The sequence below is a fragment of the Salvelinus sp. IW2-2015 genome, linkage group LG4q.1:29, assembly GCF_002910315.2.
Source record: "Salvelinus sp. IW2-2015 linkage group LG4q.1:29, ASM291031v2, whole genome shotgun sequence".
Taxonomy (NCBI): Eukaryota; Metazoa; Chordata; class Actinopteri; order Salmoniformes; family Salmonidae; genus Salvelinus; species Salvelinus sp. IW2-2015.
In genome coordinates this window covers 85,957,497-85,982,141 of record NC_036842.1, presented here as the reverse complement: position 1 = coordinate 85,982,141, position 24,645 = coordinate 85,957,497, and the positions used below count along the sequence as shown (strand labels likewise).

The 24,645-nt window shown below is 42.7% G+C and overlaps 1 protein-coding gene across 1 annotated transcript in view; it reads left to right on the top strand.

Annotated features, from left to right (window-relative positions):
* LOC111962712 (leucine-rich repeat-containing G-protein coupled receptor 5) overlaps positions 1-24,611 on the top strand; it is a 31,699-nt gene extending 7,088 nt beyond the window's left edge. The window contains exons 2-16 of the mRNA XM_023986008.2: positions 6,157-6,228; positions 6,861-6,932; positions 7,019-7,090; positions 9,011-9,226; positions 9,452-9,523; positions 13,789-13,857; positions 13,947-14,018; positions 14,164-14,235; positions 14,362-14,430; positions 15,612-15,683; positions 15,816-15,881; positions 22,063-22,188; positions 22,332-22,423; positions 22,564-22,650; positions 22,993-24,611. Of these exons, the coding sequence (XP_023841776.1) occupies positions 6,157-6,228; positions 6,861-6,932; positions 7,019-7,090; positions 9,011-9,226; positions 9,452-9,523; positions 13,789-13,857; positions 13,947-14,018; positions 14,164-14,235; positions 14,362-14,430; positions 15,612-15,683; positions 15,816-15,881; positions 22,063-22,188; positions 22,332-22,423; positions 22,564-22,650; positions 22,993-24,005 (2,242 nt within the window). The 3' untranslated portion in view covers positions 24,006-24,611. The remainder of the gene's footprint in view (positions 1-6,156; positions 6,229-6,860; positions 6,933-7,018; positions 7,091-9,010; positions 9,227-9,451; positions 9,524-13,788; positions 13,858-13,946; positions 14,019-14,163; positions 14,236-14,361; positions 14,431-15,611; positions 15,684-15,815; positions 15,882-22,062; positions 22,189-22,331; positions 22,424-22,563; positions 22,651-22,992) is intronic.
* Positions 24,612-24,645: the final 34 nt, after the last annotated feature.

Here is a 24,645-nt window from a genome sequence, read left to right as displayed (position 1 = left end):
TTTTACAGTATTTTCCCTGTACACCAAATCAGAACCATTGGATAAGTAAAGGGGGCATATAAGCAGACAATGAAAAGCAGGCTACTGGTTGCTTTGCACTGCTTGTAGTTTGCCACTGATTCCTTCCAAACAACTCATTGTTGAATTTGCGATTTCCAAATTGTTGTGTAATCTTTATGTCCAATGGACGATGAGCACCGATACATTTTATCTATAATTTCTCTTCATATGACAAGGATTAAAAAGGATTTGCCAGTATATTGTCGACTTGATTCATGATAATGACTGCTAGCTAAGACTTTGAAAGTAAGATGTTGACAGTCCAATCAAAACTACTGTACATATGACGTGATTTGATATCATTTTATCTGTGGCCAATGATTTTGAGCCTTATTGGAAGAGCACTTGTAATCTAACTCTATGGCAGGACCCAAAGGGCTGACATTTTGGATGTCTACCCTTACTAAGGACATAAACTTCACAAACTTCCCCATGAGTGACAGAACACTGAACCAATCACGGCGCAATGCTCCTATTTTTTGCTGGCTCGCCCCACCACCACAGAAGCACTGAGCTAGGTTGAAACACCTGCTGTCACGGCCGTCAAAAGAAGTGGACCAAAGCGCAAGCTTATAGAGTTAACAAAGTTAACTACCCACACTTAAAGGAGGGGAAAGGGCTACCTAAGTATGGTTCCCAATCAGAGACAACGATAGACAGCTGTCCCTGATTGAGAACCATACCCAGCCAGAACATAGAAATAAGGAAACATAGAAAACAAAACATAGAATGCCCACCCCAAATCACACCCTGACCAAACCAAATAGAGACATAAAAAGGCTCTCTAAGGTCAGGGCGTGACACCTGCATTTTGGGCCATGTGTAAAGCGTCTGTGTGTAGCTGGTYGGATGAGTCAGGCGCAGGACAGCAGATATGAGTAATGAAAGCAATTTTACTCAAATATATCACAATACACGTCATATAAATACAAGGCCACAAATACGGACCGCAATACAAAAACATTTACTACCCTTTCTGGGGGAGACAGAGGGTTATAATGACAACGTAATTGGGGGATGAAAACCACGTGTTCTTTAAGACAAGACAAACCAATGGAAAATGAAAGTGGATCAGAGGATGGCTAGAAGGCCAGTGACGTCGACCGCCGAACGCCAGGCCGAACAAGGAGATGGACCGACTTCGCGTGGACGTCGTGAACCATGTGTGTATGCAGATTTATTAACTCAAAAGATATAATTATATTTTTTAAATTGTTGCAACATGATATGTGAATATATTAATGCCAAAATAACTGCAAAACGTCAACGCCCCCCAAAAAATATTTTTATATAAACATAAGATCAACACTGAGACTAACAGAACAAGTTCCACAGACATGGTGACTAACAGAAATTGAACAATGTGTCGCTGAATAAAGGGGGGGTCTAAATCAACAGTAACAGTCGATTTCTGGTGGCCACCGATGCACTAATACTGCAGTGCATCTCCTCCTTCATTGGACTAAACCAGATTTGCCAGTTCTTGCTGTGAGATGTTACCCCACTTTTCCACCAAGGCACCTGCAAGTTCCCGAACATTTCTGGGGGGAATGGCCCTAGACCTCACCCTCCGGATCWCAATGGGATTGAGATCCGGGCTCTTCGCTGGCCATGGCAGAACACTGACATTCCTGTCTTGCAGGAAATCACGCACAGAACGAGCAGTATGGCTGGTGGCATTGTCATGCGGGAGGGTCATGTCAGGATGAGCCTGCAGGAAGGGTATCGCATGAGGGAGGAGGATGTCTTCCCTGTAACGCACAGCGTTGAGATTGCCTGCAGTAACAACAAGCTCAGTCCGATGATGCTGTGACACACCGCCCCAGACCATGACGGACCCTTCACCCCCAAATCGATCCCGCTCCAGAGTATAGGCCTCGGTGTAACACTCATTCCTTCGACGATAAAAGTGAATCCAACCATCACCCCTGGTGAGACAAAACCGCAACTCGTCAGTGAAGAGCACTTTTTGCCAGTCCTGTCTGGTCCAGCGACGGTGGATTTGTGCCCATGATGTCTGGTGAGGACCTGCCTACAACAGGCCACATCTGCAGTCCTCATGCTTCCTTGCAGCATGCCTAAGGCACGTTCACTCAGATGAGCAGGGATCCTGGGCATCTTTCTTTRGGTGTTTTTCAGAGTCAGTAGATAGGCCTCTTATGTGTCCTAAGTTTTCATAACTGTGACCTTAATTGCCTATAATCTGTAAGCTGTTAGTGTCTTAACGACCGTTCCACAGGTGCATGTTCATTAATTGTTTGGTGTTTGGTGTTTTGGTGTGTGTGTGTTTGTGTAAATACACACATGCTGATCTGCTTCATACATACTGTGCTTGTCCATAATAAAGGAATGAAAAAGGACAGCTCATTAACCCATTCCCTGCTGGAGACAGCCATGCAGGAACTGGGGGATTTTCATAGGAAATGCTATGGATTCCTGACATATGTACAACATAGCAGATGGTTAACTGAAAGTTGAAGGCAAAGGGGGTCTTTGTTAGGGACCAGAGGGAACTATGTAGAGAGAGAAGAGAGAGAAAGAAAGAGGGCGAGAGAAAAATAGAGAGAGGAAATAAAGAGAGGGGGAGAGAGAAAGAGAGAGAAAAGGGGAGAAGGAGAGCGAAAAGGGGAAAGACATCATCCGCCCCATGCTTCTCTGTCACCACTAAAAGCCTGCGAACAGAATGATTTTGTCAGTCATGTTGCCTGCTTCTCACATTTCACCCTCAGCAGCACTAATGCAATGTTCCTCCAGTGCACATCCAACCATTTTGATGTTCAATTTATACAAATGTTACGCCATCAAGTTTAAGATTGAAGAATTACGTTCTTTCAGTTTAGACCTGTATAGATTCTTGGTATATGATGTACATTTTTTACAGATACCTTGGCTTCWTAACATCGCACAGTACAACATCACATGTACGGCAGTGCCTAAGGCAGACAGYRTYTCWCWYWRWGWGARAYRCTATCTAAATCGATCCATCCCCTCTGGTCCCAGACCATAAGTGTACTGGGGTACTGGCTCATTATGTTAGCTTTCTGTTTTTTGAATGTGCGCATGCATGATATTACATTTAAAGAACATTCTGGGTTTATGTGTTTTAGACTTGAGACTATTTGAAAAAGCTTGAAGAGAGATACATTGTAGTTCTAAAAGTTAGGTTCTAGACTTCTCTTTGGAAGATTTGAGAAGTCTAAAACATTACAACTGTCTAGGGAGGAAGGGGTTAACAGGGACACGGTGGCACTGTACTAGCATGCTTTGCATCATGACACCCTTGCTAATGTCAGAGGGTCTTACTTGTGAAATGTTAAGGACTCCACACAGAATCAACGCCTCATCAACATCGTCCATCCTTTATCTAGAAAAGGGGGACAAATCCCTCCTTAAATCTTAACAGACACAGTCAGCCCTCATCCCCATGTCCAATTCTTTAGAGATAGTATAGGCCTGCAACTTCCAAAGACCACTGGTGTTGCAGTGTTTTATTACAACACATTATAATACAAGGAATTGAACAGAGAACTTTCTTTCTGCTGACATTCCTCTGCAGTATCTACTATTTTCCTAAGTGGTCCCAATTTCTAGAGCTCGTTCCTTAAATACGCCATGGAAATATCACATTTTATGACCAGTTCTTACCAGATATTGATATTGAAATGATTCCATGAAATACATGAAAGAGGACACTGTGCAAATTGTCTTTAGAGGTCATGGTCAACGATCTCCTCTGGGTTTTCAAGGTCCCAAGGCTGCAAGGCCTGACAGCCAAAGGGACCCAAAACAAAGTCCTCTGCCTAGGGCTGGCTCCGACTAAAAAAAATCTTGGTCGACCAAAAGTCGTCTGTTCTTTTTACCYGTCGATTGGCCGAAATGTTTAAACATMAATTTTTCCATATATAGACACACCCTATGTGTTTTAATAAAATCAACTATATGCATTGAGCTTGTCTGATGCTTAAAGCTTAGGATTTGATGAAATAAGACAAATGCCTCAAGAGGGCGCCAGAGATCTAGAAAACCAGAAGAAAAAAAACGGAACTTGACCCAACTACTCTCCTACCAACCCTGCTGGCTTTCGCAGATTCTGCTATTACTCTTCTGAAGTTGCCAGTAATAGGCTACATGAGGAGTCGGCAACCTTTCTCATGTGTTATTACAATTTATCTTACAATTTCCACCGATCTGCATGCCAGTTATGGTTTTCATATGAACATTTTCGTGAAAGTTTCATTTAATTTATTATAACATCTTCATATCTCAAAATCATTGTCATCTGGTTACTCAAAATTCTATCKAAATCTAAATAAAAATAATATAAACCTAAAAAGTATCTTATGTTGCCAACTATGTAAAAATAGCATACAGAAAGCCAACAAATAAAAACATTGCAGGCTGCAAGTAGAAAGTATCCTGATAAAAATAAATATACTATAAATGTCACTCCTCTCCTCTCCTTGTTCGGGCGGCGTTCGGCGTTCGACGTCACCGGCTTTCTAGCCATCGCCGCTCCCTTTTTCATTTATCCATTTGTTTTGTCTTGTTCCCTGCACATCTGGTTTTCATTCCTTAATCACACTACATGTATTTATTCCTCTGTTTCCGCGCATGTCTTTGTGTAGAATTGTTTTGTGTTGCGTGTCATGTTTGACGTGCCAGACTGGTGTTCGTATATTCCGTGTTTTGTCAGGAGGTATGTTTATTTGTTTGAACATAATTATTGTTACTGAGCYTTTTGCACTTTTGCCAATTGGCTGGAGGTTTTGACGCAGTGGCGTCCGTCTGTTTGTTTCTCCTGCCTCAATAAAGTGTGCGCCTGTTCACAACTCTCTGCTCTCCTGCGCCTGACTTCGCTTCCAGTACGCACACACCTGACAATAAAGTAAATCACAGTTGCAGACAGGCCATTTGTAGTCTAACTTGAAATATTGTATCAACTATTAACTTGGGTCCAGCCTGAAGCTTGCGCTAGCAAACTTTAAACATGCTATAAAATATTCTGGGCCCTCAGAGTTTCCCGGGCCAGTGAATAAAACATTACATTGAGAAGCTCCACATGTCATTAGTGGTGMAGCGTTAAGCCAATCAGAAATACTATCAMATCCCCAAATGGGCACATTTATATGCCTACATTTGCGCGCAGGCCAGGTAGGCTATAGGCCTAGTTCTATGRGTGCGCATCCTTAATCAAAATTAACAGGAGCCTCCAAACAAAAGACAATGACTAAATTMACAAAATTCGTAAATGYAAAGAATTGGACCAAATCTTGTTTTTCACAAGTGTTTTTCACATAGATTGTGCACTCTGAAAACAATGTCTTCACTCCAACAATGAGAACAGGAAGACTGGAATAATAATATTTGATGCATTAAAATAAATTACTGTAACCAAAGTAACAAACATTGGAGATGACAAATTATAGGAATTAACYGTAGATGTACTACTGGTGATATATGTAATGGGGAATTGATATACACTAACAATCAAATGCAAACAATTCACACAATTAAGTTATGAAACAATGAATGTGCACAAATTGGCGGGAGAGAGCACATTCTGGAGAAAGAAGTACATTGTGCATCTGGGCGCATGGTCAATCTGGCGTCTGCATTGGCTATTGTTTTGTCTGCTCCTTCTTCTGCGCTATAGGTCGCTGGGCTCCTGCGCCCCAGCCGGCTCGACAGGTTCGCGCGTCAGGGAGGGGGTACTGTCACGTATGCGCTCTCTCCGGCCTCTAGGTCACCAGGCTGCTGATTATTACGCACACTGTATTAATATTATTACGCACACTGTATCCGAATGCACTGTATCAAATATATATATATATATATATATTTTTAAATTACACATTTCAAAAGTGGTGTTGAATTTCAGATCAAGAATCCTTCATCAATAAGGGTTTTGAGAATGATGTATATGGTGGGGTATCCTAATGTTTTCTGTATGTCTCCCCCCCTTCAGTCTTACCATATCAGTCAGGAAGTATGATGGCTTTTACTATGTGTGAAATGGACAGCTGGAGAGCCCAGTTGTGGCGCTAACACACCCATGTCATGCTAACAAACTGCTACTGTTCTGTGTTCCTCCATCAGTGATTTGAGTATGAACAACCTCACCCTGCTGCCCAACAGAGCCCTCTCCAACCTACACTTCCTCCAAGAGCTGTGAGTACTAGTCTAGGACAGATGGCACCCCTCTTTAGTAGGAGTTTGAGAGTATAAGCTCTGTCCTTCCTGGAGATTAGATTTCTCTGTTGGAAAATTTCTCTGGTCTGATGCTGACTGCTGAAGAGTATTACACGGGTACCCAAATTGTCTGTAATAAATCCCCAAGTAAAAAACCCAGAGTTAGTGTCTGCTCACTGCTGAAAACCCCCTCTCTAGTCTACATGTAGTATGAACCAGACAGTAAATATGGGGTGAGAGACAAACACAAAACAGAAGGATCAATGTGGCTCGATAGATGTGCTAACAGAATGGGCCGGGAGCCAGAAGCAGTAATGATGTTAATATTAGACTCCATTCTCTTTACTTGCCCATGTATGAAACAGCTTTTTGTCGGAGCTGTTGAAAGGGAGTCAGGAAATTGAAATTCAGCAACAACAGGTTCAGGTTACAGTTTATGGTGCCTGGTTGGCTTATTAATGAAATAAACTGGTGCCGGGTGAATCAGTGGAAGTTCAGTTGTTAAAAAAGAATAATCTGTAATGCAGTACAGTGTGTATGAGTGTGTGTGCACGTGTATTTCCCACACCCATATCATCATTTGTATCTTTCGTCTGCTTCTCACCCTGCAGACGACTAGCAGGAAACGACCTAACAGACATCCCTGAAGGGGCTTTCTCTGCCCTCTTCAATCTCAAAGTACTGTAAGTCATACATTACTAGCTCATACATGATCAATTTCTAAAAACCTGCATCTTTGTGAATTAATACCTTCTGTCTTTCTGAACAGAATGCTACAGAACAATCACCTAAAGCAGGTTCCCAGCAAGGCTCTTGAGAACCTGAAGAACCTACAGTCTCTGTGAGTATATCTGAACAACTGAACACATGCACTATTCATAAGCTACAAGATGACACTAGCTAATTCAAGACCCAGTTAGTTTTCTCTGTATGATGTCCACCTGAATATAGCCCCTRTGCAGCGCAGTTCGAGAAGGAGCTGAGCAGGGAATAGAGGAAGGAGAGGAGGAGAGAAATGCCTCCATATTGAGTCTTGACCATAGACATTGGATAGACATCGCATCATTGTCTGTGAGAGCACGGGCAGCGCCATTGAGGCCATCTCCATTTTTAAGTAGTCCATTTTCTTCTACTACTTCTATGAGTTTGCAAACAAACTGAAAAGGTGCACACTGCCACGTAGAGTATGTTGTTTGAACAGGTATAAAGCCATTTTTTACCACCTGCCATTATGGAATGTTTCCTCATGAGTTTAATTCATTGGCTGATCCCTCCTGGTGACCTGGATGGAATTATGTGATCGTTCCTTAACCCATAGGAMGTKCCACRCAGTTGACGACTTKAAATTGTCCTCAATGGCGCTGCCTATGCTAAAACTGTCCTTTAACTCTATAGTCTTGGTACATCTGTCAACAGTCTTAGCCTTCGCCAATAGCTTATTGTGTGTCATTCCATCTGAAAAAAGAGACTCCTTGTATTTAGGAATTCTGACAGTCACTGATGATAGACAGACCTTATTTGACGCTAAGCTGAATTTTCAGGTTCATTTCATATGTTTTGTTTATGCTCTCACTGTTGGGAAGTATTATTCTCCAGAGGCAGGAAACACAATGCAACATTCAAGAAAAACATTTGTGGTTAAGGTGACTCAAAGAGCCACACATGTAATTGTCCATGTCATTTGTAAACATGGCACAATGTTGGTAATGTGGGAATGTTTTTCTCTCATTTCTCTCATTTCTCTCGTCGGTGTGTATGTGCCACACACATACACACCGACCTTCTGTTACACTTAATATTGAAAGTTCAGTAGCTTTAATATGTTATAATCGAAATCATATAGAACCACGAAAAGTGTAATGGATTATAGCCACACACACATTTTAGCAGATGCTCTTATCCAGAGCGACTAGGGTTAAGTGCCTCGATCAAGGGCACATTGACAGATTTTTCACCTAGTTGGCTCGGGGATTCGAACCACCGACCTTTCGGTCACTGGCCTAATGCTCTTAACCGCTAGGCTACCTGCCGCCCCACACACACACGAAACTCACTCTGTCATTATCCTCTTACAAAATGAACGGTTGTTACACTGAGCCCTGAGGCATCCCTAAACATGTTTACCTGATCCTCTGTCCTCCACATCTCAATCAGGCTCGTGTTTGAACGCTCTGGCCGGAGTAAACAGCTATCCATGTTGTTTAGACATACCAATCTYAAGTTCACACGTTAGACAGACAGACAAAGGACGACCACAAGTAAGCTGTCTGCTTGTGGTGGTGCCAGGACCCTTTGTCAGACAGCTAAGTCCCTACAGCGAATGTCAACACCAGAAATTACTACCATGCACCCAAAGAATGCACAGACCTCCCTGATCGAGGATGTCTCTCTGGAATAAAAAGCAGCTTGGAGATGCTGTTTAATATGAGAAATGAATTAAAGCACAAGGTCTACATTTATTTTGTGTTTTCCAAACAACTTTATTTTCTACCTTTCAATATAAATGTTTTACATTCATTTACTGGACATGCATGCTCCATGTAAAAGCATGTATTTATAGAAGAAGTAGATGGTGCATGAATTTGTTTGTGAAGTTAATCTAAATGAACAGATAAATGTTAATGAATAAACATGTCCGCTCCAAAGAAATAACTTGAGAATTCTTTCAAATGCACTTTGAATGTAATTGATTACTGTATTTTCAAGGAAAATCTGACTGAATGGGACACTGTCGGCGTCACTCTCCCTCTCTCTCTGTCAGGCGGTTGGATGCCAACCAAATTGCCAGTGTTCCTGAGAGCTCCTTTAGGGGCCTGGCGTCCTTACGCCACCTGTGGCTGGATGATAATACCCTAACGGAGGTGCCTGTCCATGCCCTGGCCATCRTGCCAACCCTGCAGGCAGTGACCCTGGCCCTCAACAGCATCACCCACATCCCAGACCACGCGTTCGCCAATCTCACCAGTCTGGTGGTCCTGTGAGTAGCATGGTTGGATTGACCAACGGTTGGTTGTTATATCATTTGTTTTTGTTGTTTAAGGGCCAGCCTTGCTCTCTCCYTCTTTCAATGTTCTTTGTTTTCTACCTTTTCTCTCTTTTGGTCCTATGCATACCTACTTCCTTTCTACCAATGTGTAGAACCCTGCAGGACGTTATTGGGTCTTCGCACTTTTTTGATATCTTTCCATGCATCTCTTCCTAGGCACCTCCATAACAACCAGATCCAGTCATTGGGTGATAGGTGTTTTGATGGGCTTCTCAGCCTGGAGACTCTGTGAGTTCACCTCTACCTCAAATGTACCTTCATCACCTTATGACTTGATTGACACAATTTCTTACGGTATAGAAATGACCAGGTATTTACTGAGACATTAGATTATAAAAAGCTAATGAACTAATAACCTACTAATTAATTATTTGATTCAAGATGACACGCATCACTACGCATCATCATATGTTTTTGCAAGTCTGGGTGCCAGTCTCTCTTTGCTTCAGTCAACGTTTTGTTGTTGAACGCATAGACACTCAGGTACCCAGGCTAGACACTGAGGTACCCAGGCTAGACACTCAGGTACCCAGGCTAGACACTGAGGTACCCAGGCTAGACACTGAGGTACCCAGGCTAGACACTGAGGTACCCAGGCTAGACACTGAGGTACACCAGCTAGAACTCGGTACGCCAGGCTAAGACACTCAGGTACACAGGCTAGACACTCAGGTACCAGGGCCTAGAACACTCATGGTACCAACAGGCTAGACACTCAGGTACCCAGGCTAGACACTCAGGTACCCAGGTACCCAGGCTAGACACTGAGGTACCCAGGCTAGACACTCATGTACCCAGGCTAGACACTCAGGTACCCAGGCTATGGATTTGCATGCCAGAACAGAACTCTGAATTTGCTTTTTTTACAAGACGGCCACCACTGCAGTTCAAACGATCACTCAACGATTTGGTGCACCTCAGTGTGTGGCCGCATGATGCAGCACTCTACCAATTACCCTGAATCTAGCAGCACATGTTTCCTCGGTGTTAGCAGGGTAATAGCCAAACAACATCCAGGCTACCAGTACTGTACACTAACAACCCCCATTATACTACTGACCAAAGAAAACAGAGAGTCATGTTGGAAGATACAGCAGTAGTTCACAAGTTACCACTATCAAAAAGACAAACATTTAAAACATGATATGTATTTGCACTATATTTACAGTACTGACTACTGTATTTACAATGCGGGGGGGGCTGCTTTAAATGCATCAGGCTGAGATCTGAAATATTGCTAGATTGGCCCATTATTGCAGCCTTATAACACAGAACCACTTGCGGTCTGTGCACACATGAGATGAGCCCTGTATGAGTCAACTGAAGTAAATACTGTACCACCGACTCTATAATGACTGTAATGTACAGTACATGAGAGCCAGACTGCTATTCTYTTGCAATATTTTGTTTGTAGTTATTTTTGTCTCCCCCGGTGCCTTCAGAAAGTATTCATACCCCTTGACTTTATCCACATTTTGTTGTGTTACAGCATGCATTTAAAATGGTTTACATTTAAATTTTGACAAATTAATTAATTCGCAGTTGCAAATGAGAACTTGTTCTCAACTAGCCTACCTGGTTAAATAAAGGTGAAAAAAAAATAAAATAATAATAATTAAAAATAAAAAGCTAAAATGTCTTGCGTCATTAAGTATTCAACCCCTTTGTTATGACAAGCCTAAATAAGTTCAGGAGTAAAAATGTGCTTAAAAGGTCACATAATAAGTTGCATGGACTCTGTTTGCAATAATAGTGTTTAACATGATTTTTGAATGACTACCTCATCTCTGTTCCCCACACATACAATTATCTGTAAGGTCCCTCCGTCGAGCAGTGAATTCCAAACACAGATTCGTTGAGGGATTTCACCATGAGGCAAGGGTGACTTTAAAACAGTTACAGAGTTTAATGGCTATGATAGGAGAAAACTGAGGATGGATCAACAATATTACAGTTACTCCACAATACTAACCTAAATGACAGAGTGAAAAGAAGGAAGCCTGTACAGAATAACAAAATATTCCAAAACATGCATCCTGTTTGCAACAAGGCACTAAAGTAATACTGCAAAAAATGTGGCAAAGCAACTTTTTGAGCTGAATACAAAGTGTTATGTTTGGGGCAAATCCAACACAACACATTACTGAGTACCACTCTCCATATTTTCAAGCATAGTGGTAGTGGCATCATGTTAAGGGAATGCTTGTAATCGTTAAGGACTGGGGAGTTTTTCAGGATAAAAAGAAACGGAATGGAGCTAAGCATAAAGGCACCAACCTTTTCTGAGTTAAGATCACTTTRATAGTCAGAAAGCAAGACAATTTTTTTTAACATGACTAAAATGTAACATTAACCTAATATAAACAGTTTTGTAGGAATGTGGTTTGTGCAGTAAACCTAATACTTTATCAGAGAATATTGGCTATATGCCTGGCCTGACAATATTTTTCTTCTCAGACCATTATTATATTTCAAAACTGGAGCTTTGATAACAAATCAGTTGTAGCACTTGCGAGGCAGAGCTGAGCATACATTGAAATAATTGGCTTTTATATTTTACTGAACTGATAGTACCTGCATCTAATGGTCATGGTGCTTCTAAGACAACTGGGAACTCTGAACGAGATCAAGTCATGACGTCAGTGATGTTCAGGTAGAGAAAGTAAGCGCTCTAGAAAGATGCCCGAGTTTCCGACTTGACTGAGATGGATGACCCTTCAAAATGATTTTTCAGAGTTTCCAGTTGTCATCAACGCACAGAAGTCGGAGATTTACGAGCCCCCAGTTGTTTTGAACATGGCATTAGTCGCAGCGGAAGTAGGGAGAGAGCAGCGGAGTGTCCTCCCATCACCGTCCCTGCTCTCTCCTTCCTTTCCTCTAGTGAGACTGACCAGAGAGAGGGGTTCATGTTGTTCTCCTATGACCAGAGAAAGTTAAATATTCCTAGATATTAAAATTGACACGACGAGCTGCTAATAATAATACAATTAACTGATACACTTGGCTACTCATTCATTGCACCCGCAGCGCGAGTGGAACTAGGCTGAAGCGCGTTTTATGTTTTGTAATAAATAGTGTTGAATAAAAATAGTGTTGGCAGTGCTGAATAAATACTTAGACATCAACTGACTCATAAAAACAGAAGCACTTTGCTGTATTCTTTGACAGTCTCTCTGGTCGGTAATGGTTTTTAAAGTTATCAGATCTCAAGTAGACCAGTATCAAACTTTGTTGTGGCCGGGGTCGTGGACGCTGTAGACATGGTGATTTGAGCTATCCAATTGGCCAGTGCAGTAGGCGTACTCGATTTAGCCACAGACCTCCCGGTCCACCGGGTAGCCGTATTGGTCTTTTCAGACAAATAAAACGGTTCAAAATGGGAACACTGTTCGCAACCAATGCACAGGGCTTCTGAATCAAGTACACATACCGTCAACAGCGCAACACACACACACACACACACACACACACAAAAGGAGCGCAAGCCTTTATCGTTGGCTTTTCAAAATATTTGGTGATCGACTAGGAATGCCCTGTGGTCGACTGGTTGGTGACCATTGTCCTAGAGAAAAACTTGCTTCAGTCTGCTTTCCACCAGACACTGGGAGATGAATTCACCTTTCAACAGGACAATAACCTAAAACACAATGGCAAATCTACACTGGAGTTGCTTACCAAGAAGACAGTGAATGTTCCTGAGTGGCAGAGTTAGTTTTGATTTAAATCTACTTGAAAATGTATGACAAGACCTGAAAATGGTTGTCTTGCAATGATCAACAACCAATTTGACAGAACTTGTAGAATTTTTAAAAGAATAATGGGCAAATGTTGCACAATCCAGGTGTTGAAAGCTCTTAGAGACTTACCCAGAAAGAGTCACAGCTGTAATCGCTGCCAWAGCTGCTTCTACAAAGTATTGACTCAGCGGTGTGAATACTTATGGTAATGAGATATTTCTGTATTTCATTTTCAATACATTTGCAAAATGTCAAAAAATATGTTTTCCCTTTGTCATTATGGGGTATTAAAAAATATAAAAAATATATTCAATTCATTTGTAATTCAGGCTGTAAGACAACAAAATGTGGAATAAGTCAAGAGGTATGAATACTTTCTGAAGGCACTTCATGTCCTCACATGGTTCCAGGAAACCCCCCTGTACTTGATGTGTGTAAATCATGTTTAGCAGTACAATAGTCCCCTGCCCATGAAGGAGCAGGCAGGTTGTGAACTACTGTAAATCCTCCTCACCCTCCGCCTGGGAGCCAATCCAGACCTGACAGTTCTTAGCATAGACCTATAGGTTCCTCGGCATCTAGTTTGGACAAACAGGAAGCAGCCTCATGTGAGAAAGAGGCTCTAATATGAGTGGTGTAAACTCTGGACAGAGACAGAGAGTCTGAAACCTTTCTGTACCTCACTGCAGCCATGAATTCTTGACAGTGCCGACAACTGTAATAATTAATGTGTTCATTTTTTCCCCCGACCCTCAGAGATTTGAACTACAACGACCTTGCCATGTTTCCCACGGCCATCAGAGCCCTCCCTAACCTCAAAGAGCTGTGAGTGAAACTCATTACACTCCAGTGCTGCCACTTATAGAACAAATCACATTTTCAGTTATCTTAAATCTGAAATATTTGCCCTCAAGGAGTTTCCATAGCAACAACATCAGATCTGTCCCAGAACAAGCCTTCGTGGGAAACCCGTCCCTCGTCACAATGTAGGTGCTCTTGCGTCAACGTCAACGTCCTGATGTGAAGTTGATCGTGAATAAGTAATTAATCATTATGATCGATTCACAATGATTCGATGAGTGAGGTAATTTTGATCCCGCAGACAATCGTGCTCTATTTCCTCTCTAACAGATACTTCTACGACAATCCCATCCAGTTTGTAGGCAAATCAGCTTTCCAGCATTTACCAGCGCTACGGATGCTGTAAGTCTCCATTATCCCTCTTCATTCTGTCCTACCTCCTTTGAGAAGAAGTAGATGAAAATTGAAGAAGAAAGCTAAGCAGGTGTGATTTTACATTTTTTGTCCGTCTTTTTTGTTATTGTATAGATCACTCAACGGAGCCACAGATATCACAGAGTTTCCAGACCTCACTGGCACAAACAGTTTGGAAACCCTGTAAGTCTCAGTCCTCAAAAGTCCCTAAATACACTGAATATACCCCAGCTCCCATGAATCAGATTCAGCACATTAYCTAGGTTTCCATCCAATTGCAGACAGATTCTCATGCGAATATTCCAGAATCCACATAAAATAAAAAATGTGTAGTTTCCACCAAATGGACTTGTTGCGGATAAAAACCAGTGCGTTATGAAGTAATGCACACTTAATGCACTTTTTTCACTTACTTCTGGATTTTGGCAATGAGGCCCTTTACCTACTTCCCCAAGGTCAGATAAACTTGTGGATACCATTTTTGTCTTTGCGTGCAGTTTGAAGGAACTTGTTAACTAGCATGTTAGCAGATACCAATAGACTCCATTAATTGTGCTAATGCTAGTTAGCATTGGCTTACAAAACTACCTCTAACTTCTTTCATACTGAACYCAGGGACATAAAAATGGTATCCATGAGTTCATCTGACTCTTGGGAAGCAGACAAAGGGCCTCCTTGCCAAAATCCCAAAGTATCCCTTTTAGTTTTAATGTACCAAATAAAAATAAAAAGTTCAATGTATTTCCATTTCTCACAAAAACTGTTGCGTTAAATAGCAAATGTGCCAACTCTGGTCTTGGCACGTGTGCTAACAGCTCGCAGATACAGTGCGGGTTAGCTAGTCTACATGAAGAAATTATTATGGATAAATGGCAGTCAAGCTTCGATCATCATGTCACCAGAATAAGACCCCCGAAAACAAAAACTGAAAATAGTAAAACAATAAATAAAAATACAAAAATGATAAGACCATCAATATTTATTGGAAAGGAGCGTCAAGCTCATCARTGTGCAAGTTCATCCTAACTTATTTAATCTTTAGCCTAATAAACTGCATGGTTTCCCGAGTTGTAGTGGGAGGACCACACACCATATTATCGCCTGACTCCAAATTTACTTTGATGTGATGGCTATTATATAAARATTTGCGCATAAAGTCGTGTCCACCGCCATTTCCCGCATAATACATTTTACAGACATAAAAAGATCTGTAGACATTTATAAAATTACACCGAAATGTCCTGTTTACATCACAGCTGTTGTGATTTAAAAAAAAATCTATATGACTTTACTCGCATAAAAACTGTGGATGTAAACGTGGTTTGAGTCTGTCCTTTCTATGACCAAATTCTCTGTCTATTCAGAGCTGTCACAGGTACACACATCTCATCACTGCCAGGTACCCTCTGTGACCAGTTACCCAACCTGATACAGCTGTAAGTCCCTATACTGATTGACCAAATATCTTTTGATATTATAATATGTCTTGGTTCAGTATCTTAGAAATTCGATGTTGTGTTATCCTAAACATAATTTTAAATAAACAATAATGAACACTGTACCTGCAGGGATCTCTCCCATAACCTGATCCAGCATCTTCCCAGCTTCAGTGGCTGCAGAAAGATCCAGAAAATGTGAGTGGTTTCGTTACCATTATTGTTAGTCCTCAACCCAGCCATAAATACAATCCAGGGGACAGTTGTGATGTGTGTTGTTGTATTTAGTCACCTCCATCAAAACCATATCCACAAGGTCCCAGCAGACACTTTCCTAGAGCTGACTGAACTCAGAACCCTGTGAGTAACCTGGGCCATTTACACTTTACATACACATAGACATTGGCGCCTGACTTTGTCTGAAATTGTGGGTGCAAAATTATATTCAGTACCAGTCAAAAGTTTGGACACACCTACTCATTCCAGGGTTTTTCTGTATTTTTACTATTTTCTACATTGTAGACATCAAAGGCATCAAAGCTATAAAATAACACATATGGAATCATGTAGTAACCAAAAAAGTATTAAACAAATCAAAATATATTTTAGATTCTTCAAAGTAGCCATCCTTTGCTTTGATGACAGCTTTGCACATGTAACAGTGTTGCTTCCGTCCCTCTCCTCGCCCCAACAAAAGCCACGGCCCTTGCAGAGCATGGGAAACAACTACGTCAAGGTCTCAGAGCGAGTGACGTCACCGATTGAAACGCTATTAGCGTACACCCCGCTAACTAGTGAGCCATTTCACACTGGTTACACACACTCTTGTCATTCTCTCAACCAGCTTCATGAGGTAGTCACCTGCAATGCATTTCAATTAACAGGTGTGCCTTGTTAAAAGTTAATGTGGAATTTCTTTACTTCTTAATGCGTTTGAGCCAGTCAGTTGAGTTGTGACAAGGTAGGGGTGATATACAGAAGATAGCCCTTTATGGTAAAATACAAAGTCCATATTATGTCAAGAACAGCTCAAATAAGCAAAGAGAAACAACCGTCCATCATTACTTTAAGGCATGAAGGTCAGTCAATCCGGAAAATTTCAAGACATTTTTACGTTTCTTCAAGTGCAGTCGCAAACACCATTAAGCGCTATGATGAAACTGTCTCTCCTGAGGACCACCACAGGAAAGGAAGACCCAGAGTTACATCTGCTGCAGAGGATACGTTCAATAGAGTTAACTGCACCTCAGATTGCAGCCCAAATAAATGCTTCACAGAGTTCAAGTAACAGACACATCTCAACATCAACTGTTCAGAGGAGACTGCGTGAATCAGGCCTTCATGGTCGAATTGCTGCAAATAAACCAATACTAAAGTACACCAATAATAAGAAGAGACTTGCTTGGGCCAAGAAACACGAGCAATGGACATTAGACCGGTGGAAATCTATCCATTGGTCTGATGAGCCCAAATTTGAGATTTTTGGTTCCAACCGCCATGTTTTTGTGAGACGCAGAGTAGGTGAATGGAGGATCTCCGCATGTGTGGTTCCCACTGTGAAGTATGGAGGAGGTGGTGTGATGGTGCTTTGCTGGTGACACAGTCAGTGATTTATTTAGAATTCAAGGCACACTTAACCAGCATGGCTACCATAGCATTCGGCAATGATACGCCATCCCTGTTGGTTTGCGCTTAGTGGCACTATCATTTGTTTTTCAACAGGACAATGACCCAAAACCCTCCTCCAGGCTGTGTAAGGGCAATTTGACCAAGAAGGAGAGTGATGCATCAATCAATCACATTTAATTATAAAGCCCTTTTTACATCAGCCGATGTCACAAAGTACTGTACAGAAACCCAGCGTAAAACCCCAAACGGCAAGCAATGCAGATGTAGAAGCATGGATGACCTGGCCTCCACAATCAACGGGACTGCCGAGTGCTGAAGCACGTAAAAATCCTCTGTCCTCAGTTGCAAAACTCACTACGAGTTCCAAACTGCATCTGGAAGCAGTGTCAGCGCAATAACTGCTCGTCAGGAGTTTCATGAAATGGGTTTCCATGGCCGAGCAGTCGCACACAAGCTTAAGATCACCATGCGTAATGCCAAGCGTCAGCTGGAGTGGTGTTAAGCTCGCCGCCATTGGACTCTGGAGCAGTGGAAATGCGTTATCTGGAGTGATGAATTACACTTCACCATCTGGCAGTCCAACTGATTAATCTGGGTTTGGCGAATGCCAAACGCAACAGCATACAATGACATTCTAGACAATTCTGTGCTTCCAAATTTGTGGCAACAGTTTGGGCATGACAATGTCCCTGTGCACAAAGCGAGGTCCATACAGAAATGGTTTGTCGAGATCGGTGTAAAATAACTTGACTGGCCTGCACAGAGCTCGGACCTCAACCCCATCGAACACCTTTGTGATGAATTGGAACGCCGATTGCGAGCCAAGTCTAATTGCCCTACATCAGTGTCCAACCTCACTAATGCTCGTGGCTGAATGGAAGAAAGTCCCCGCAGCAATGTTCCAACATCTAGTGGAAAGCCTTCACAGAAGAGTGGAGGCAGTAGAGTGCAGCAAAGGGGGGACCAACTCCATATTAATGTTCATGATTTTTGAATGAGATGCTCGACAAGCAGATGTCCACATAATTTTGGTCATGTTTGATTGATCAAGATGGTGCCAACAGAGATGGTCGCCTCGCTTCGAGTCCTAGGGAAACTACACAGTATTTTGTTTTTTAATGTATTATTTCTTACATTGTTACCCCAGGAAATCTTAAGTCTTATTACATACAGCCGGGAAGAACTATTGGCTATAAGTGCGACGTCAACTTACCAACATTACGACCAGGAATACAAATTTCCCGAAGCAGATCCTCTGTTTGGACCACCACCCAGAACAATGGATCTAATCCCAGAAGCCATCCCAAAACAACGGCGCCGCAGATGGAGCGGCGCAGATGGTCAGGCTCCATAGACGTGCTCACCGCTTCCGAGTATAGTACTTGCCAATGTACAGTCTCTTGACAACAAGGTAGATGAAATTCAAGCAAGGGTAGCCTTCCAGAGAGACATCAGAGATTATAACATCCTCTGTGTCACAGAAACATGGCTGTCTCTGGATATATTGTCGGGAATTGGTTCAGCCACCGGGCTTCTCCATGCATCACGCCGACAGAGATAAACACCTCTCTGGGAACGGCGGTGGTGTATGCTTCAGGATTAATGACTCATGGTGTAATCATAACAACATACAGGAACTCAAGTCCTTCTGCTCACCCGACCTAGAATTCCTCACAATCAAATGCCGGCCATATTACCTCCCAAGAGAATAATTGTCAGTTATCGTCACAGCTGTGTACATTCCCCCTCAAGCAGACACCACGTTGACCCTCAAGGAACTTCACTGGACTCTATGTAAACTGGAAACCATATATCCTGATATTGCATTTATTGTAGCTGGGGATTTTAACAAAGCAAATTAGAGAACAAGGCTACCTAAATTCTATCAGCAGATTGATTGTAGTACTCGTGGGGGTAATACACTCGATCACTGCTACTCTGACTTCCGCAATGCATACAAAGACCTCCCCCGCCCTCCCTTCGGCAAATCCGACCACGACGCAATCTTGCTCCTACCGTCTTGTAGGCAGAAACTCAAACAGGATGTACCAGTGACTACAACCATTCATCGCTGGTCTGACCAATCGGAATCTACGCTTCAAGATTGTTTTGATCACGTGGACTGGGATATGTTCTGGTCAGCCTCAGAGAWCAACATCGATCTATACGCTGACTCGGTGAGTGAGTTTATAAGGAAGTGCATTGGAGATATTGTACCCACTGTGACTATTAAAATCTACCCTAACCAGAAACCGTGGATGGATGGCGMCATTCGCGCAAAACTGAAAGCGCGAACCACCGCATTTAACCATGAAAGASGTCTGGGAATACGGCTGAATATAAACAGTGTAGTTATTCACTCCGCAAGGAGTGCCGGTTCAGGGACAAAGTGGAGTCGCAATTCAACGGCTCAGACACGAGACAAATGTGGCAGGGTCTACAGGAAATCACGGACTACAAGGAAACAACATCTCCACTTCGCTGACCCTCACACCCCCAACTCAATCATCAAGTTTGCAGATGACACAATAGTAGTGGGATTGATTAACAACTACGACGAGACAGCCTACAGGGAGGAGGTGAGGGCACTCGGAGTGTGGTGTCAGGAAAACAACCTCTCACTTAACTTCAACAAAACAAAGGAGATGATCGTGTACTTCAGAAAACAGCAGAGGGAGCACCCCCCTATCCACATCGAAGGGACAGCAGTGGAGAAGGTGGAAAGTTTTAAGTTCCTCTGCGTACACATCACAGACAAACTGAAATGGTTCACCCACAAAGACAGTGTGGTGAAGAAGGCACAACAGTGCCTCTTCAACCTCAGGAGGCTGAAGAAATTTGGCTTGTCACCCAAAACCCTGACAAACTTTTACTGATGCACAATCGAGAGCATCCTGTCGGGCTGTATCACAGCCTGTTAGGGCAACTGCACCGCCCTCAACCGCAAGGCTCTCCAGAGGGTGGTGTGGTCTGCACAACGCATCACCGGGGGCAAACTACCTGCCCTCCATGACACCTACAGCATCTGATGTCACAGGAAGGCCAAAAAGATCATCAAGGACAACAACCACCCGAGCCACTGCGGGGGCACACCYCTACCATCCAGAAGGCGAGGTCAGTACAGGTGCATCAAAGCTGGGACCGAGAGAATGAAAAACAGCTTCTATCTCAAGGCCATCAGACTGCTAAACAGCAATCACTAACTCAGAGAGGCTGCTGCCTACACTGAGACCCAATCACTGGCCATTTTAATAAATGGATCACTAGACACTTTATACAATACCACTTTAAATGTTTACATATCTTACATTACCCATATCATATGTATATACTGTATTTTATACCATCTATTGCACCTTGCCTGTGCCGCTCGGCTATCGCTCATCCATATATTTATATGTGCATATTCTCATTCACCCCTTTAGATTTGTGTGTATTAGGTAGTTGTTGGGGAATTGTTAAATTACTTGTTAGATATTACTGCACTGTCGGAACTAGAAGCACAAGCATTTCGCTACACTCGCATTGACATCTGCTAACCATGTGTATGTGACCAATAMAATTTTATTTGATATAGTGTATGTTCACCTGCCCAGGGACTGCAGATGTAAATTAATAAGCTAAATCTYGTGCAACACATCACTTATTCTGAGATTTGTTTTGTTGTACATTGTCCCTGACAAATAAACGTAATAAATAAATACTACATATTGCCTATTCAGCTCAAGCGAAACAATCCTGAACCACAGATTTCATATGCAGTACAAGTTATGATAGATTGACTCTCAAATCCAAATCCAAAATTGACTCAAATTCGCCTGGTTTGATGGTTTCCCATGTGAACAGCATCAACACTTATGATGTAGGACCATAATGAAAGACAGCATGAAATTATGTGGCCATTTTAATGTGAGATATTCATCTCACAATGTACAGCCCAAACAGAATGGCATTTGGTGTATACATGAGGAGGTCTTGGAGGGGTGTCATGATGTTATGTCAGTGTTATTTATCATCATGACTAAACCAGTTGGACATTACAAGCATCTATGCCTAATCTGAATCCTAAAGAAACCCACCCTTCTTAGCAGACCTCTTTTTCTACACTTGACATTTCTGACAATACAATGTACAAATTCTAGCTTGGCATGGTAACAGGACAATAATGAAAGCCAGAAAGAAATTACTGTGTGATATTTCTTGCATTTCCATGACTGATCAAAACTTGTTTTATCATGYCTCTCTCTTGTCCCTCTGCAGCAGACATATAGTGAGCAAAATGTTTGTAACATCGAATCACAGTATCGAATTCGCAATACGTATAGTATCAACACCTAAGTATCGTGATATGGTATTGTGAGGTGATATGGTATTGTGAGGTGATATGGTATTGTGAGGTGATATGGTATTGTGAGGTCTCTGGCAATTCCCCGAAGAATGTCATAACTTTTTCCCGATTACACATTTTTTGAAAGAACTACTCTAAAAGATGGGCATCGTTGTGTGTCTGTGTGTATTCCCTCGAAATGTAAATGATATTAAAGAACAAAAGAACAGTCTTTAAAACAGCCAGAACACTACACAGCTGATTCGAACAATCTTTGATTATTTGAATCAGCTGTCTAATGCTAAGGCAAAAACCAAAATGTGCACCCCAGGACAGAGTTTGAGAAACTCTGACAGACATGCAGACATACAATTGAAATAAAGTATCTTCTCTTTATCTGTGTTTCTTAATCCATTCCCTCAGTGACCTCAGCTCCAACCTGCTGTCCTCCGTCCCTATGGAAGGCTTTCAGGACCTCACACACCTCAGACTCGCTGGCAACACTGCCCTGAGACACACACTACCTGTCCAGAGACTACCTAAACTCAGGTAGGGGACAGAGTTAACGATTAAACTGGGCCCCTTTAAAACTATTTCAACTCAAGGTGAGACAGCGTGTGAGTGAATGTAGTGCAGTAAGTGTTATGGGGTTGTGTGCAGCTGTCTTACCATAAGCTATGCATTGTTCTCAGGGTAGTGGAGATGCCCTACGCCTTCCAGTGCTGTGCCTTTGTACCTGGAGAAAACTCAAAATCCCCCTACATCTGGAAAACGGAGAACATCAGTAAAGATCTCATCACTGGAAAGGAAATACACATCATAGCCAACCAAAGAACATACCTTCAAAAACCATCCTTGAAATATGTTTTGTGTTTTGTTTGGTGTATTAAGTGAAAGTAATGATTACTTACCATTTGCTTATAGAGGACGCTAGAGACCAGAATAACTTCCTGGTGGAGAGTGAGGTAGACGCCAGACCCCAGCACCCTGTCCACTGTTCCCCAGCCCAAGGTAGGTCTGTAATTGGTTTAATCAGGTGTGTTCATGTTAAGCTGGAACAAAAGCCTGCACACTCTGTAGGACCGTAGTGGATTCTATGCCCATACACACTCTGTACCTCTATAGGACCGTAGTGGATTCCATGCCCATACACACTCTGTACCTCTTATAGGACCGTAGTGGATTCCATGCCCATACACACTCTGTACCTCTATAGGACCGTAGTGGATTCCATGTCCATACACACTCTGTACCTCGATAGGACCGTAGTGGATTCCATGCCCATACATACTTCATTTGACACTGTCATGGATCTAATACTGAGGTAGTTGATTGACAACAGTTTGTCCCCAGGTCCGTTCCAGTCATGTCAGAGTTTATTTGGGAGCTGGCTGGTGCGAGTCGCTGTTTGGATTATCGTCATCCTCTCCTTGGTGTCTAACTCCCTGGTCCTGGTATCCATCGCCCTCTCCTCGAAGTCCCCGACCTCTCCTACCCAGCATCTACTGGGAGTCCTGGCCTGGGTCCACCTCCTCAATGGCGTCTCTAGCGCCGCCCTGGCTGTACTAGACGGCATTTCATTTGACCACTATACTGATTATGGTGCGTGGTGGGAGGGTGGGCCAGGTTGCTGGATATTTGACTTTTTGTCAGTCTTCTCCTCAGAGGCCAGTGTCTTCCTGTTGACGGCAGTTGTCTTAGATCGTGGATGTACTGTCCGTGGCTCACAGTGGGCCGAGACTGAGGCCAGGAAGATTCCATTGGGGTGGGGGTGTGCTCAAGGTATCTCAGCTCTGTGTTGCTTCCTGGCTGGAGCCATTGCCGCCTTACCTCCCCTCACTATGGGTGAGTATGGGGTCTCCTCTCTCTGCGTGGCCTCTCCCTACGGACACTCTTCCCGTTTGGGCTACAGCTACGCCACGGCCCTGGTGCTGCTCAACTCTCTGTGTTACCTCCTGATGATATCCATCTATACCAGACACTACTGCCACATGGACAGAGACACAGCAGAGAAAGAGGGAGTCACTGTCCAGGAGTACTCTGTGACCAAACTTATGGCCTGCCTCCTCTTCACCAACTGCCTCCTCTCTTTCCCTGTGACACTTCCCTCCTTCTCCTCCCTCCTCCAGCTCTCCAGCCCTAAGGTGGCTAAGGCCATCCTGCTGTTCGTGGGGCCCCTGCCCTCCTGTCTGGACCCCTTGCTCTACATGCTCCTCAGCCCTCATTTCAGGGAGGATCTCAGCAGGCTTCTCTATTGGACAACACACAGGCTAAAGAAAGGGCAGCGCCGCCCCAGTTTGTTCTCAGTGAACTCCGAAGACATGGAGAAACAGTCATGTGACGCCCTCGTCTCTCTCACACTGTAATTGGAAGAGGACGCCTAACTCCTTGCTGGTGCTAGTCCCCCTGCCCACTCCTATGTGTAGTACACCTCTCTCCAGACTCTAACCCACGTGGCAAGCAGTGTCACTTCAGCACCACCACACTGTTAACAGGTTGGGGCATGGATAAGTCATCATGAGGTATAGATAACATTGAGGTGACCCTCAGATACATACACATGGAAGTGGTCTAACAGTGTTATTTTTAAGCAACTCTCAAGTACTTGAAATATCAGTACATACACAGTAACTGTCACCATACTTCGACAATTATATGACCTCTGTGGAATAGTTTGTAAAGAATTATAATTGTTAATATTTTTGTTGCGTCCCTTTTTTCTAGGGATAAATATATATATTTTAAAGTATTTAGAAAGATTGGACCTCCTAGTTGATCTATGGTTTGTGAATCATCAGTTGGCCTATAGAGGAAATGTAATATTGTCAAGTCGTTTACCAAAAATAATATAACGCAAACACTAATGTAAGGACATGTTTGTTGAATGATATTACCAAATGTCACAGTAAGGTCAAATAAGTTTTAAATGTTGAGTGTTTGAAATGTGGGACGTATAAAGAAAATTATTTGGATCATGTTTGTTATTTATGGTCTGACTCCTATGTG